Source organism: Limulus polyphemus, unplaced genomic scaffold (assembly GCF_000517525.1).
Source record: "Limulus polyphemus unplaced genomic scaffold, Limulus_polyphemus-2.1.2 Scaffold3758, whole genome shotgun sequence".
In the NCBI taxonomy this organism is placed as follows: domain Eukaryota; kingdom Metazoa; phylum Arthropoda; class Merostomata; order Xiphosura; family Limulidae; genus Limulus; species Limulus polyphemus.
Genome location: NW_013669368.1, coordinates 97,950 through 115,080, shown reverse-complemented (window position 1 = coordinate 115,080; position 17,131 = coordinate 97,950). Strand labels below are relative to the sequence as shown.

The 17,131-nt window shown below is 32.6% G+C and overlaps 1 protein-coding gene across 1 annotated transcript in view; it reads right to left on the bottom strand.

Moving 5' to 3' along the window:
* Positions 1-1,174: 1,174 nt before the first annotated feature.
* Positions 1,175-17,131, bottom strand: part of LOC106469986 (tubby-related protein 4-like) — a gene marked incomplete at its 3' end in the record, with an annotated part of 52,717 nt that continues 36,760 nt past the window's right edge. The window contains exons 3-4 of the mRNA XM_013930505.2: positions 2,028-2,318; positions 1,175-1,355 (exon numbers count right to left, since the gene is read on the bottom strand). Coding sequence (XP_013785959.2) covers positions 1,175-1,355; positions 2,028-2,318 — 472 coding nt within the window. The remainder of the gene's footprint in view (positions 1,356-2,027; positions 2,319-17,131) is intronic.

Sequence of the window (17,131 nt, the reverse complement as noted above, 5' to 3'; positions counted from 1 at the left end):
GTCATATATAGAAATACGTGTTTATAAGTGAGTGTTTCCAAAAATGGAAGGGGGTGAGCAGGGTGTCACTATGTTGGATTTATTACATGAGCAATATCTTAGCAAATTGAAAAGATAAAAGGCTCTTATTTTATATTCTAGCTTGTCAATATCTGTAATTTAAGTTTCTAATTCATATGAAACTATAGACTTAGTATTTTGACTTCACAAACATCTAATTTGAACCAGTGTTGCATTCAACATACCACGTGACACACAAAAATCAATGTTTATCTGTTTTTAATATTTGCTTTTATATTAACAAATTGAGTAATATATAGTTCTAAAATTTGAATTATAATCTACAGTGTGATACCAAACTTATTGACATAGATTCATGAAATAGTAGTTCAATACAATTTTGAATGTGAGTCAACAAATGAGATGATATGGCCTTTCACCTGTGACCTGTATCAAAAGGGTTAAGCATTATAATACTCAAGAATCAGCACAATGGAATTTGGGGAATGGTGTATTTCTCAAAAGGATCAGGTGTACCTTGGCTTCATGGTCATCATTATAAGTGACCATGTGTAGTAAATAATTGGGAACCATTGGTTTAAAGTACTGAATTTAGTTCACTGAAACACTAAAAATGTTTCTCACTTCTTGTAAAAACCATCCTGTTGTATTATGGTTTATGTTACTGTGTTTAGTTCACTGAAACACTAAAAATGTTTCTCACTTCTTGTAAAAACTATCCTGTTGTATTATGGTTTATGTTACTGTGTTTAGTTCGCTGAAACACTAAAAATATTTCTCACTTCTTGTATAAACCATCCTGTTATATTATGGTTTATGTTACTGTGTTTAGTTCACTGAAACACTAAACAGGTTTTTCATTTACTATACATATACATATAGTAATTATAGCTTAGATTATACAGTTTAGGTCAATAAAAGAGTAACAGGCTTCTCACTTATTTTACACACCATCCTCCTGTATTATGGTTTCGATTATTAAATGTAGTTCAGGAATACATTAACTAGGTTTCTTACTTGTTGTGTGGTATACACCAATTAACTGTATTATTGTTTAGATTATTCAATTTTACTCAATAAAGCAGCAAACAAGTTTTACAACTACTTTAAATCACATTATGACCTATTATGTTAAACATTTGGATGAACTTACGTGTTTGTTGATATAACACAGTATGAATTCCATCTTCTTCATCAGTTTCTTCCATTTTGAATTTCTCACAAGACCAGGCCATTCCAGTTATGTTAACTCCTTCCTGAACTCTAACTTGACCAACCATTTCACCATGTACATCTGTAACTAGAATCTGACCACTGGACATTCCAAACAATACCTAAAGAGAGTCAAGGTGAAAATGACAACTTCAAGGATTACATTTTAGATTAACAACATGTATTACACAAATGAAATAAAATCTGGCATTTGATGCAATAAACTTTATTTACATGTATGATGAATGAAGAAAGAAATATTGTTGTAATAAAAGATTTATGATAAAATGTTTAAAATGATATAAAATTTAAAGAACAAAGTTGTAAGCATATTTTCATGTATTAGACTCAATATCATAAAAGTAGTGAGAAGGGTGAGAAGAATGTACTTATGTTTTATTCTAAGAACAGGATTATTGTGCGTGTAACATAATAAACATAATTCACGTTTTTTGACTTGGTTTAATTCTTTCAATATTGAAGACTTCTCAGTGATTGGTAAAATCTATCTATAACCATTCACACCTACATATTAATCAATATATTAATATAGATAGAAGTACATTGTTCTATTTATATCAATATACACAATTACAGTACATTAAACTAATTTTACCTACAACTGTCATACATAAAACCAATACACTAAAACATTCATGCATCAAATTATTTTTATTACTATAACATTCATTGAAAGTACAAAATAACTGTTTCCTTTCTTAAAAAAGATAATAAAATTTTTTGAAAAACTTTGTCTTGATTTTAAAAATATTCTCAACAATCTGACCACACACCTGTTGATCATCAGGAGCCCAAATTCCACAAGTAATGTTGGCATCAAGATTTAAGTTAGAAGACCAATACCTCTGTCCAGCAACAGATCCCACAAGGACAAACCCATCCTGGTAACAAATCAGGGCCATTCTACCATCATGGCTCCATGCAAAGTCTGTCACTTGTGTGTTACGATCATTTATTAACTCAATGGACCACCTGCCTTCAAACTTGATCCATACAAAGATAATTCCACTACTATCACATGAAGCCAACTTCTGATATGGTTCATTCCATTTTACAAGAGTTACCTGCAAATATAATACAGTTGCAGTACACCAGAATAATGATGAAACAAAAACTAATAAGCAGCATATTTTACATTTTTGTTCTATCAGATAAATGCAAGTCTAAATTACAGCAGCTTAATAATTCTGAAATTTATGCCAGTGCTTACTTTGAAGTGTAAATCACACTTGTTTCGCAAATTAAAAACAAAAAATAATGTAGGTAAATGATGATGATAATTTCAAAATCAAAGCAGTTGAACAATGTTTTTAAATAAATCTCAATTAACATGTACATAAAGAATAGAAAATATTATTTCATAAATCTTGAACTTTTCATATAAATTGTGGAAGCAATATAATAACATCTAAATTTGGCCCCAATGATACAAAAACTCTAATTTAGCTATTTGCTTTTTGAAATAACTTAAAACACAGTATGAGTACCTTTGCATTAATCTTTTGTTATATCACCATACATATAATTTATGACATTAATACTCTAAGTGAAAGTTCTGATATGTACCATTATGGTTATATTATTATTATTTAATTTTTGAAATACAATCCTTATCCTTTGAAAAATTGGTGCTGTTTGCACATAAGTCTGAGATTCATTTGTGAAATGATTTTTTTTTCAAGTATTAGAAGTTTATTAGAAATGGCAAAAATGATGGGTACAAGCATGAGGTCTGCAAGCACTTCTTGGTTTAAGAGTTCCTACATATATGTATATTTTGAATTTAAAAAACAATTCTACTGTTCAAAACAAGAAATGATCAAACAACAAATTTAAAACAGATGCACTAATGAAGGTTTAAGTCCTGTATTTAGGATATACGATATTAGAAGTAATTACGTAAATGGTGAGAGAAAAAAATATAAAAAGACATACTACAGGAGTCTCATCCTTTATACATAGAAAACTTAAATGCACCAGAGTACACTCATGTTTTGATAGTTTACATTATGAATGAGTGTCGTCCAAGTAATCATAAAGTGCCACACAACCATATTACCTACAAAAGTGCAGGCAGTTATACTTTTCCTAGTAGTAGTGTTAATCCTGTTATGGCTCCTTGGACTGATACACAGCATGAAAAACACATAAAAATCACAGTTTTGGCTGATCAGAAATAATCCATTCAAAAAATTGTGGGAGACTACATGTTTTGGTATGAGCTGTATGGTAGACTGAAGAGGGTATGTGAAACTGGCATTAGTAATAATAGAAGTGGTTGAGCACAGATCTTGCCAATGACCTTTACGTAAGTACAAGTGTGAATGTTACCTTCAGAAGAATTACAAACACATTAGCATGGATTTCAATGAACATTTAGCCGATCGAAAAGCACTGCTGTAAAAATTTAACCAACCAAAAGGTTGAAACGGGCATCAAATCACAAACAGTGGAATGAGCAAAGCTGGAGAAGGGTGCTCTTCACAGATGAATCCAAGCTGGAATTATTTTGCAACAATAAGTAATAGTTTGTTCAAAGGCAGATAGAATAATGGTATCATGATTCAATGTACTGAGCATTGATAATGATGAATGGTGGTGGATCAGTACAAGTTTGGGGCTGTATCTCTCCTAATAGTGTCAAGGATATACACAAAATTGGTGGTATCCTTACTGCTGACAAGTACAAGCAAATTCCAATCAGTTATGCCATTCCCTTAAGAACACAACTCTTTGGTCAAAAATTATCTTCCGGTAAGACAATAACACTAATCATACATCAAATGTGGTGAAACAATATCTTGATGGTAAAAGAGGCTGATGAAACACACAATTATGGCTTGACTTGCAGAAAGTCCTCATATAAATATTATTGAGGCTATATGGCCTTACGTAAAAAACTGAAGTCAATGGGTGACCAAACAGAATGAATGAATTGTAAAGAGTAATTTGGAACAAGATTCAATGATTGCACATTGTGACAGACTGTACAGAAGCATGAAAATAAAGTGTAATGTTCTCTGCAAAGCAAATGACTCGCATATAAAATACTAGCATTTTTCTTTAGTAGTTTCTGTGATAATGTTTTGTACCATTAATAAATTTATCATCTACTTGCCATTACTCACTGTTTGTAACTCCTTAATGTGTATTGCTTATGGTGTTAACATTTTATTGAAATGTACATTTGTTACTATGTTAAACTTGTAATAAAGTTTCATTCATTACCCATTCAAAACATCTTCAAACTTTATTGTCTTAAAGTGGATTCCTTGTCATCAACTCTGAAACCATAACTACTTTTGCAAAGTAAAGTGAGACTTGAAGGTCTGTCTATTCTGTCAGTGAGATGTTCTAAAACATCTCAGAGCAGTACAATTAGATTCAGGTCAAGTTTCTAGATTGGAATAGTTCTCTGCCCTCCATATTTTTTATTTATAATAATCACAGAGTTTGGTAGTCTGAGGAATGTGGGATGCTGCACTAGGATACCAGTATGATAAAAAAGTAGGGTATCCACATTATTCTCTCTCTTAATTTTATAATATAGTTCTTTGCTTGATCTTTGCTATTTATGGACATGTTTGGAAACTCCCTTTGCCCTAGCAGCCAGCTAAAGCCTTAAAATATAAAGAGTAACCAGCATGTTAAGTTGGAAACTTATAGACTTTGTTTACAGGGAAAGAAGATTATTATGTTTACTTGTTTTGTTTATTTTCCCTTAGCTGTTTGTGCTTGAACTTATTCAATGCATAATATTTCTGGAATGGTATGTACTTGCAGCACATAGGAAACTTAGTTATGGCTGGACTGATTAGCATGTTGTCTGCCAACAGGTCAAAGAGGCAATCATGTGATACTCGTAAGCATTTTTAACATGTTAATGTGCTTAATCTCATGAATTGGATGTGAAGATCCTGATGACTATAATGATGAGATCATCATGTTGTGTGATATAGCCTCAGCTACTGAGAAGAAAGAAACTAGCAGAAGTTAAGAAGTATTAACATGAATGTAAAAATGTATTTAGACATTTGCAAATATTCACATTTAAGATGATAATTCATTAGGCTTTTTTTTCCCCCGTAATATACTCATAACAATATCCCTGTAATCTAGTGATTTTATTGTGGGGACAGACATGATAAAAACCTTAAGCTATTCATCTATTACATTAAGGTTTATGTTTTCATATATAAGGCAAATGAATATTTTGTGCAATCTGGACAGCTACCTTCTAAACTACTGCAACTACTCATGAAACCCATGATAACAGCATCGGCATTATTGACCAAGGAAGTGTGCTGTCAGTCACTCTGATGTTGTATTCTAATTTTAGCCAGATGTATAACTGTATTATTTTTCATTCATTTTATTTTATCTTAGTTTGAGCCAAAATGCAGCACAATAGACTGTCTGTGCTTTATTTATAGTAGGGTTTCAAACCCCAAATTTTAGCATTATAACCACAAAAGCTTACCTCGGAGTTTGTTTACTGTGACTTTCTTATATTTTCAAAAATACATCACTTATTAAAGATGTCTAATCTTCTGTAATGTCAGTAGTAATTTTAGCCTCTAACTTGAATTGTGTGTTTGTGTATTGGTTATTTTTGTAACTGCACGTTCTTCAAGTTAAGCTATTCATGTAAAATAATCCAAATATTCAAAGATTTTAACAGAAGAAGTTAATGTTCTGTAAAACTTTGATGTGTTTTGCTGTAAAAATCAACACTTTTTGTCTACTTGACCTTGCAGTGTGCTTGTGTTATAAACTTCTTATTCTTTAGCCACTGAGTGATATAACATATTCTGCAAAATAAAATTAAAAGCTAATTTTGTTTTATTAATAATTTTGGTTTGGTTTGAGTTTAAACAGTCAATATGTCAATTATGACCAACTAAAGAAACTAACACATAGAAATAAGTGTCTTCCCTCTCCTCACACACACACTCCTAAGAGTTTTTTGTCATGTGGGACCTTGTATTTCTCAAGGACAATCCACAACATTACAGGTTTATGATATAATCATAAAATATCAATAGCTGCTTCAATAGTTCTTTGGATACTAGGGCTCTAAATTAATATACCATGATTTTCACTGATATACAATTATTGATATATAATTTCCATATATCTCATACATTTTTTGATATGATTTATAGCCTATATTTACTGTACCAGCTTACTGTAAGTCAAATGTTTTTATTCATTATAACTTTCCCCTGTAGTCTAACATAGATATTATAGTCAGAATAGTTTTTCACTAGGTATTTAACAACAAAAAGTGATAAAAGTAGTTGGGTACATCAAAAAATGCTGTAAAAGTTGTTATAAACTGAATCAAATCTATACACATCATCAATAACACAGTAACTTAATGACAATAAATTATTTTAAATTAAATCTTAAATAGAACACTTAATATTTCCTTTCATGTTTCTCTATTTCTTTCTTTTTCATACATAGTTTTCACAACACTATTCTGATTCAGACATTCCTATACTAGGCAAATATCATGCGAGTTTCTGTTCTTGAAAGTTTAAGAGGCCATAAAGCAAATATGAAGGCTGTGAATCCTAGGGACACAGACATAGCAGAATAAATATTTAATGGATTTGTTTTATAAATAGTTTTCTAGTATCTTAGCAAATGAAATCATTCAAGGCTAAATGCAAAACTGTGAAGTTTTGATGTTTTAAGCCTACAATACGATGATCTCTTTGATAATCCTGGGGATGAATGTAGCAATTTTTCTTGATCAAAATGACAATCGTCAGAAATGAGATAGCTCTGCAGATTTGTCTGAATAGTTCCTGCTTGTAGATATGTGGTATTGCACTATTCAGTTATACACATATGCTTGACGGTTTGTCTCAAGTAGCTTGTCCAGACTTTAGCTCAGTATTTATTTCACAACAAAATGTTTAACTTCATACCAATATAACTGGCATTACTTAATTATGCATATTAATTTGCCTCATTGAGATTTTAAAAAATTCCACTATGATTTCATATTATTATTATTTTCAGTTAATTCAAGGTTGTTCAACTTAACCCTCTGGATGTGCGTAGGTCAAAGTGCATGTCATGACTTTTTTTTTTATAGTTAAATTCAATTACAATGCATTATTATCAATGTATGTCAATAAACTTGGCATTACAATATAGCTAATAAATCAATTTTTAATATTATATAAGTATTAGTTTCCTATTTTCAAAACGAAATAGTTAAATAATTCTCAGTCTTCACTGTATCATATGGCATTTGTTTGCTTTGAATTGTCAATTTTAGATATTGTAACTACCACTATATGATGTCCTGAATCTAACATAAGTTACACATATATAGTATAGATATTGCTACAATAGAATGAAAATTTACTCTCCAATCCTTTTGTTTTACAGAAATATACACCAGAAAGTCAAAGCCACATGTCATGTTTTCCTATCACATCCCAACTTTCAAAAAATGTCAATTATTCCCTCTAACATTTGTTACTGGATTATCTATAACCAATAGAAAAAGAAGTTTTCTGATTTCTGTATAAGGCTAGCTCATTTTCATGAAAGGTTTTGAATTATTTGGCCTACAGGTTCATTGTTGCTATCACCAAGGTCACCTCAATTAGGTAATTGGATTATTTCAATACACTTATAGCTCAGTTAGAAAGCCAGTCGTATCATATTAATTTTAGGTCACTATATTTTTTTGCATGTTAATATTTGTTCTTAGTTGCATATTTGAGATTATTTTATGCACCTACTATTATTAAAAAAAGTAGGAATAAGTTTTACTGAGACCCAAGAGCAAATAAAAAGAGGTCAGCCACAAGTACTAAATTTCTGATATTTTATGCATATTTTTCATTCATTATAGTAAACAAAAATTGAACATAAAATTTAGAAACTTATTACATTTGATAAGAAAACATAAATGCAAAGAAATTAAATAAAAAGTTTCTCAGCAAGATATCCATACAAGTTGCTTGTGCATTATGTAATTCAATACTTTGCTAATCATAACTTCAGCTATGCACTTTCCAGGTGACTTGTATCTGTTATGCAGATTTAGTAGCTAGACATGGTTCAATGAGCAATAAAACAATAAAATTAAATGAAAAGTGATGTAAACTATTAACAGTCTGAGGTTCTTTAGTTTAAAAAATTGTAATTTTCTGTAACAACCTGTGATCATTCTTGAAAAAAAAGAGTAATTTAGATTTATTTCCCACTATATTTGTCGTGGTTACAAGGTTGGTGAAATGGACAAGCCCACATAGTGTTATGGTAAAGAAGATAACATAGTTTTATTGAAAAAACTTTTGATGTTCATTTTAGAGGTTTTAAAGGTTATGCAAATGACAATATACACTGTAAGATAAAAAAAAAAATACACTATTCTGAACACGAAAATCATCTTTCACTCAGACTGACTCCATAAGTTCACATAAAAATCTTTAATAGAAATAATTTATTAGAATATGTGATTTTTATGTACAAAAGACTTGTAATGTTTACTAAAAGCTTGCCAAGTTTTGTGAAGATACACTTACTACTAGCATGTAAAGTTTCATGGTTACATAGTGATTAAAAGATTAATCAAAATGATTTGATGCCATACATAAAGGATTAATTAATTAATATCACTACTCATGAAAATAATCAGCTAATCTAAATTAATTTCCAATTTAATTTTTTTTTTGGTTATTCCAACTATCCTAGTCTCAGGTGCAAATAGTCAATCAGTTGAATGGAATCGATTAATAAGTCTGATGATTTATTATCAAATTCTTTTAATTACCTAGCCCTTCTCACAAGAGTTAAATAAGTTTCAATGAGCTTTAAGAAAGGTTTTTGTTTTGGTTGTTCACAGAGATGTTTTGTTAAAAATTCATTAAAAATTTCATAAGTATAAACTTGTTTATGTTATTAACTTTTTACAAGAAAACAGTAATGTTTGATTATTAGTTTTTGTTTTGATGATCTACCCTTATCACATGCTCTAACTCCAATTAAATCAAAATTTGCTTTTTTTCTTTCTTTTAACATAAAGATACATAATGGACATTCTGTGTTCTGTCCATTGCAGGGGCTCAAACCTCGAATTTGGGCATTGTAAATCTGTAAAATTATTGCTGATCCATCACAGGACTAAACTGAAATATTTTCTCACAGTCACTATTTAGATTCACCAAAGCAAAGGATGAAATTTAGCAATGTTCTAACAATGCTTTTAATCTTCATTCTAGTTGTGTTATGAGCTAAGTAAATAGTCTGAAACTCCATAACAGCAAGTGCCATCTTTTAGTTAAGGTAGTAAGCATGTGCAAGTATAAGTTTTATGTGAAAACAGGTTCAAATCATGACTGTAACAGTGAAAATCACCTTCAGTTTTCTGTCTTTCAACAATGTGATGTGCTTGCTGTAACACACATGTAGGTCAACTTAAGAATCACACTGTCTATTCTGTACTTAATGGAGACAAACAACCCTTTATCTAACTCCATGTAATATGTCATTTAGCAATAAAATATTTAAGTTGAGTAATTTTTATCTAAATACTACTGAATTAAATGATGGTGAAGAAATTCTGAAAACCAGGAAATAAAATCCATAAAAGAGTTTTAGTACATATATTCTATAAGTATTTCCTGAGGATCAACAACTATACAATTTTGTTGACATGCTCAAATATATGCATATTGTAAGAATGATATTCCAAGTCTCATACTGTCTTCAGAACTATTTACTCCAAACTTGTCTGACAATGTAATATACTTTGTCACAAACTTGTGCAAGGAATGGCAATGTTAATGTTAGACCTTGTATTTGGATAGATTTTCTACAAACCCTCCACTACACATCTTCCAAGATTACATTAAAACAGACCCAAAGCACAAAAGTATTGTAGTTGCACCAGGAAATTTGATATAGCTATGAGTCTACCAGTTTCTTTGGCCATCTTTCTCATGAAAATACCCATTGATTCTTGAGGTGAGCATAGGAAATTTTAGGTTATGAGTGTTCATAAACTTCAATTCCTTGTTTACTACCTTATTAATGGTTTCTGGAGTTACAAGTATGTCCAATTTCATTGGAATGGTATTTCAGGTCAGAAGGTTATTTTTCATAGCCATGCCCTACACTTTGAAGATGATAACATTACCCTGATTGATTCTAGGTTTGCTTTTGGAGCCAACTGCTATCGTAAATGTTTTGCTGCATGAATTTTTCAGTTTCCACAGATAACAGTAAAGGTTCCCTTCTTCAAAATATTGTGTTGAATCTATGTCATTTCTAAGAATGATTTTTGAGTTACCATGCTGTTTTTGGAGCTAATTCTTCCACTGTACTCAGTCTGGCATGCATGATTATGCACTTTCACTTGACACTTCAGTTTATATTGTAACTAGCTTCGATTAGAAGCAATAAAGTATATTTTATACCACACATTTAGACAAACTTTCCATAGATCCTCCACTGTATGTTGAAATAAGCTTCCAACATGACATTAAATCACATCAAAGACACAGAAGTCCATGAGTGCATAATCAAGTGATTTCCTATAGTGTCAGAAAAGAGGTCAGCAAGAACACTGGTTTCATTCTATTTAGTTTGAAGAAAAGCTGCTATGGATTTAGACATATTAATTGATATTTTTATCTTGATGAAGACATACCTTTTTGACATCTTGACCATATAACTGGATAACTTCATATTGTATAATTGGTGTCAGTAGTTGGTAAATTTTCTTTTTAGAAATTAGAAATCACCTTTGCTTCACTGTACATTTTGAAGTTTAACTTTCCTATTATATGAAAAGCCTGTAACAACCTAAATGCTCATCAAAAAACGTATGTTATCTCTATCACTTTGAAGTCATTAGTAATTATTCAAGTTCACACAGATCTCATTCTCTCAAAATTGTCTTTCTCTAACTAGTGTTTCTAGAAAACAGCTTTTAGACTTTTGGTTTAAGTTTCTTTACAAGAGAGAGCGAGATCTTTAGGAATCATCTTGTGCATAGTTGATTGGCACAATGTGTTAGTAATTACTTTCACAAAGGAATTTTTTTTTATCCTGAATGACCAGACTGCAAACTTTGGCCAGTTGTAATAGCAGTCCTGCATGTAGGGGAATGATAATGAGGTGATTTTACATTCTCATATTGACATATTTATTTTCTCTTGTTATTCACTATATAATTGTCTTTTAAACTGGTGCTTCAGGCACCACATTTCTGTTATTTCATTACATAAAATTCTTACTCAAAAAGGGTTGAGACATATTTCTCAATCTGGCAATAAGTTGCATTGCATTGATGAATGGTCAGGATGTTAATGTAAACCAAATACGTAGGCTTCAAACATTACTTGTGGCACTTCAGTTCACATCTATGGTTACTTGCCTCTGCATTAATATGTGCAACTGTTTCTTATAAAATATGAATACCCCTTCAGACATCTCTAACATTGAAAACAGAGTTTGAAATTAACAATGCCAAAATACAGAAGAACAAATTTTCCTGACATTCATTCATATCAAAAATAATTACTGGTTGATAAGAAAATCATTTACTTGAGAGATAAATTTCATACACTTTGGTTATCATATAAAGATGTAATTTTTCAGTTTATTCTAATACTAACTGGAACCTTTTTTTTAATAGTATTAATACAAAATGGTAAAACACATGAAAGCTTTTTTCTTTTCTGAGGTGAAATAACATCTTAAGTTATATTAAAATGATCATTTTGCTAGTAGATTTCACTTTAAAAATTGATTTTACTATTTACAGTTATTTATTTTTATTGTTGTTTTCACATATACTGGACAAATTACATATAACAACTTAATCAATTTCTAATATATTTAAATTGGTACAATACATTTAGGTTTTTAACAGACTAAGTCATAGAAAAAATTAAATTGCCCTCCTTTTAAAAAAATTGAAAAGAAAAAAGTTAACAAAACATCTGAACTTATGCAAGATTAAAAACTACTATTCATTTTTCATAATTTTAAAATATTTTAAACCTGAAAAACTAACAACTGAATGCTGTACACACACATACATGTTTTAGTAGCAGATGAGGAGCATTATTTTAAGTCACATTTTTTTCTGAGAAAATGTGTCTGTGTAAAATGAGAACCTCTTCAACATAATCAATTGAATCAAACAAAAATCTGTTTAGCTACATGAATGAAGTGTTTTACTTATATTCACTGCAGACAGTTAACAGTTGGATGTACATGTATATATAGTTACACAGCTTGCAATCAAAGAGAGAAAAATCTTCACTTTAATGGTGGGGTTGTCAGTATCCCTGATAACTTCCACATTTACTGGAAGAGCTACAGACAATCTACAACAGTATGGTTGTAGTCCAGGATATAATAAGTGCACCTTCCCAAGGCAGAGTAGGCAATCAATAACTAAAACAGATAATGCCATTCTACCATGCATGTAATATGAAATGAAGCATTTAATTCAAACCCTGCTGTAGCAATGCTTGAATCTAACATTTCCTGATGCTGTGTGCATGAAAGTGAATGGAGAGATTCACAGGGAAGGAAAAAGAATAACGTATTCACTATATACACTTGTGTTTAAATTCATTCTACAATTTATGGAACCTGGTGTAAGTGCATTTTATTAAAAAACAACTCTTAAGCTATTGTGCTTGCTACAAATATAAATTTTAGATGACAGAAACATAGGACAATTGGATTTAAAATGACACTCTTAATTTAGATTTAATATGTTATTGACTTTGTATGTTACTATCTACTCTGTGCTTCAGATTTGCATATATATCAACTGCCAAATGGAATGATTATTAATTTTTATTTACAGATATGTATTTTTTGTTTATACAGTACATGTATATTCTCACATACAATACAATAATAAATACATAGATATATAAACTGTGTATAATAAATCTTAGAGTACTGTTTTAATAATGATTTTTGAAAAGTTGACAGTTTAGATAATAACAATGCAAAAATTGACATACGCTTACTACTATTATAGACTGAGTCAAATTTATTAATAGATGTATGAAGTTAAATTTAATAGCAATTGTTTTTTTTTCTAAAAAACTAATTTGCCTTAAATATTCAATGTACTGTAAAAGATTATGAACAAGTCGATCTTTTTGTTCAATTTGTTCAATCCTTTCATCCATCACTCCAATACATGTCCTCTACTTCTTACTAAGCTGTACATGGTGAGTCAACTCCAGTCCAAAACCAAGGATCACTGGTAATTTGATTTCTGGTTCCGGTAGGAGGAGGAGGGTCCCTGCCATCTTCACTTCAAGCCCAGTGAGGCAAAATGGTGAATTAACATCTGTTCTGCAACTGAGTGAGGAAATATGTTGGCTGGTCCTGTTCCAAAGCAACACCAGATCACCCAGCAACCCAACTTCTGGGTAGTGATAAAATGGGAGAAAGCCAGCCAGAGGGGTGAACTGTACTACATGGACAAAACATCACTGCTCTACTCTCTACAAAGTGAAAATGGTCACACTCAGGGGGAATCCTCCTCAATGTACCACCACAGTGGCTAGGAAATGGTAAATGGTAAGAGCTCCCATGTTCCACTAGAAGAAAAAAGGTGGGAATGAAAGCACAATGGTGAGTTTGGATGAGTGCCACTCTGCAAAACCTTGTAACTGGTGGCTAGGAATACCCTAATTTCTTAAAAAAAAGTCCAGCACTAGGTTTGAAATTAGGCAGGAATCCTCTGCTTGCTTTGTTCATGATAGTCCATGAGTGGGTACTGTTTAGATCAGGTCTTGTTTTGAAAAATGAACACTGTGAGGACACCTCAAGAAGTCTTGAGAAACACCCCATGTCATGGATGAGAACTATACCAGGCAAGGATGGCCCTACACTATGTGGATTTTGTAGAAGTATACCCTTGCAGGTAACATTTGCCACTGAGCAAGATCCTGTAAGGTATAAGAAGGCTCTGTAAAAGTATGGTAAAAAAGAATAACTTAGTCAAAGACAGTATGAAGTGTAAAGAATGGAAACTGCATGCAGTCTATAACCTGACCAAGAAGAAACAGCCAAGTGACATAGATAGTGTGTAACAAAGGTGTGAGGGTCATTCATAAACCAGTTGAAAAAATCTTCTCCAATGGACAACAGAAGTGAGTAGTTAAAGAGCAAGTAAAGTGCTGAATGTGATGGGATGCCACCTGGAAGTGTTGACATGCCTCCCCATCCAATGAAAAATACACTAAACAGATGAGCTGTCAGAGCCATCCAGTGAGGGTAACAGAAGAAAGATCACATGTTTATGAAAAGATAAGATATGGAACTATGAAAGAAAGAAGTGCAGGCCAAATAACAACAGACCACACAGACAGGACAGAACAGGCAATCTGGAACCATATGGGAATAAAGATTAGAGATGGAAGGAAGATATATAGGTGTGAACACACTATCTCCATCACATGCCTCAAGTGTTTTAAGAAGAAAACTACAAACTAAATAGAGAAGGATGTAGGAGTGATGGAACAGAGTGAGAGAAAACCTGATGGCTTACACCTCAGAACATTGACAACTGTAGGTGAAAATAAAGTTAATTTTGAGACAGAGATGTTATAGGGGGACAGGAGGCCAAAAGTTCAAGGGAAAGAAGAGTAAAGACATGTAGAAAAACATTGAAGTCACAAACAGGAGAGCAAAAAGAATGGGGAGGGAAATGGAGGTGAAAGGAATGAAAGAGCAGAGTAAGAACCGAGGAAGAAAACACCAGAAAGAAGCAGAAAGAGCCACCCAGTAACCTGCAATAGTTGGGAAAGATAAACCCTGTTCAAAAAAGCCATGTGAAAAATTCCAAGAGATGGAAAAAGGGAACAATGTAGTGAACAATGGCAAAAAACTCACAATTTCCTCTGACACACCAGAGGGTAGCGGAACAGAATGAGACAGGAAGAAGGCTACACATGAAGATAGTCTTGACCAGAGTGCAAGGGACAAGACAAATCCCACATATAAATCTGGGGTGAAGACACAGCTAGATGGTGAATGGAAGAGGAAATAGGAAAGCTCCGCAGAGGAAACCACAATTGAGCCAGCCAGAAGGAAGCTACCAGAAGGACCTGACAAATGGGTAGCATGCATAAAGGAAGAGACTGGACAAGTCCTGACTGAATATATCCACCGTCAATGCTGATAGATGTGGAATAAAAGATGAGAATAGGGGGCAAGGCCATCAAAAACACAAGGATTGAGGGACCACTCTATGTGAAATAGCTGGTCATGTCACAAAAGATGATCAGGAACAAGGTTTGGGGCAGCTGGAACATAAAAGACCACAATAAGGACTTGTAGAGGAGGTAGAGGGTTTGAAAACATAGAAAGCAAGAATGAGTGCCCCTCTGGCAACTGATGTAAGATACCGCAGTTCAGTTGTCCAAATAGATCATAATCAAACAGCCATGTACAACTGGTAGAAAATGATTCAAAGCTTGATGAACTGCTAAGAGCTCCAAAAAGTTGATATAAAGGGTCGATTCTACCTGGTTCCATTGACTCAATCTTGAAAGGGTTGAGACAAGTGCTCTATCCCTCTGTGGAAGCATCTGTAAAAAAATGAAGATCTAGACGTAGGGAGAAGGAGGAACCATTCTTTGTAGTATCAGTCCTGTCAAGCCACTAGGTGATATCATCTTACAGGAAAGGGTGAAGATGTATAATGGAAGACAATGGATCACAAGGGAGGTTCCATTGATCATGTCGAGTCCATTGTAAAAGTTGAATGCGAGTGCCATGGAAGCCCAAGTCCTCAAAAGAGGGAGAACTTTTCATGCAAGAAAAGGAGAGAATAGAGTTGTGGAAATCAAACTCTCCATGGCCTGTAAATGAAATGGAGAAGGCTGTGCCCTGCTGTGATGGGAATTGAAAAACTCACCAAAATTAATCGGATACTGGTTGTGTGTGTGAAATGAGACTTCTTCAACTTGACCAGCCAACCTATATAAGCCACATCTAGAAGAAGAAGTATTGTTGGGATGGAGTTAAAAGAAATCAATTATCCATATAACAGTGGAATCTCAATCCCAAGCCATGAATACGATGAGTGAAAGCATGTGCTATGCAACAAGAAACATATGGGGTGGATGCCAGGCCAGAAGGTTTGCTTGTTTGAAGTTATGCACAAAGCTTCACAATGGGCTATCTGTGCTCTGCCCACCACGAGTATCGAAACCCAGTTTCTAACATTGTAAGTCTGCAGACATACTGCTGTGCCACTGGGGGGTGGCCAGAAGGAAGAGCTCATAATTGAAAATCTTGACTTTCATGTACAAACCAAAGTCTGGATGCTGTGGAGATACGGATGTGAAGATAAGCATTGGAAATGTCCATCTTGGTCACCCAAAGTCCCAAAGAAAATGATCAACAGAAGATGAGAAAACTCTTCATGGTAAACTGAGAAAGGTGAAGAAACTTATTAAGATGTGAAAGATCTAGGACTGAACACCAATTCCCAGTTTTTATGGAAACAACAAACATATGGGAATAAAATTCCTTAGAAGGGGAGAAATCCTTTTGATAGTGTCCTTGTTTAACCCTATCAACCCGAGTACTCTTTACTGCGCATGACACAAGGTCTTAGTGTCTTACATTAAAAATTTTATTATAATACTTTAAGTTTATGTTATACCAATTAGAATAGCATAAAATCTTAGCTAATAATCCATAGTTTTACAATATACAAGTTTTAAGTTCTTAATTCTACAAGGCAATATTTGAAAAAATCCTGAATTTCCACTAGTGTGACCCATGTGACACATTTTGTCTTAGCATGTCATCATCCCTATTTTATCCATCCCCCCCAAAAAAAGTACAAAAT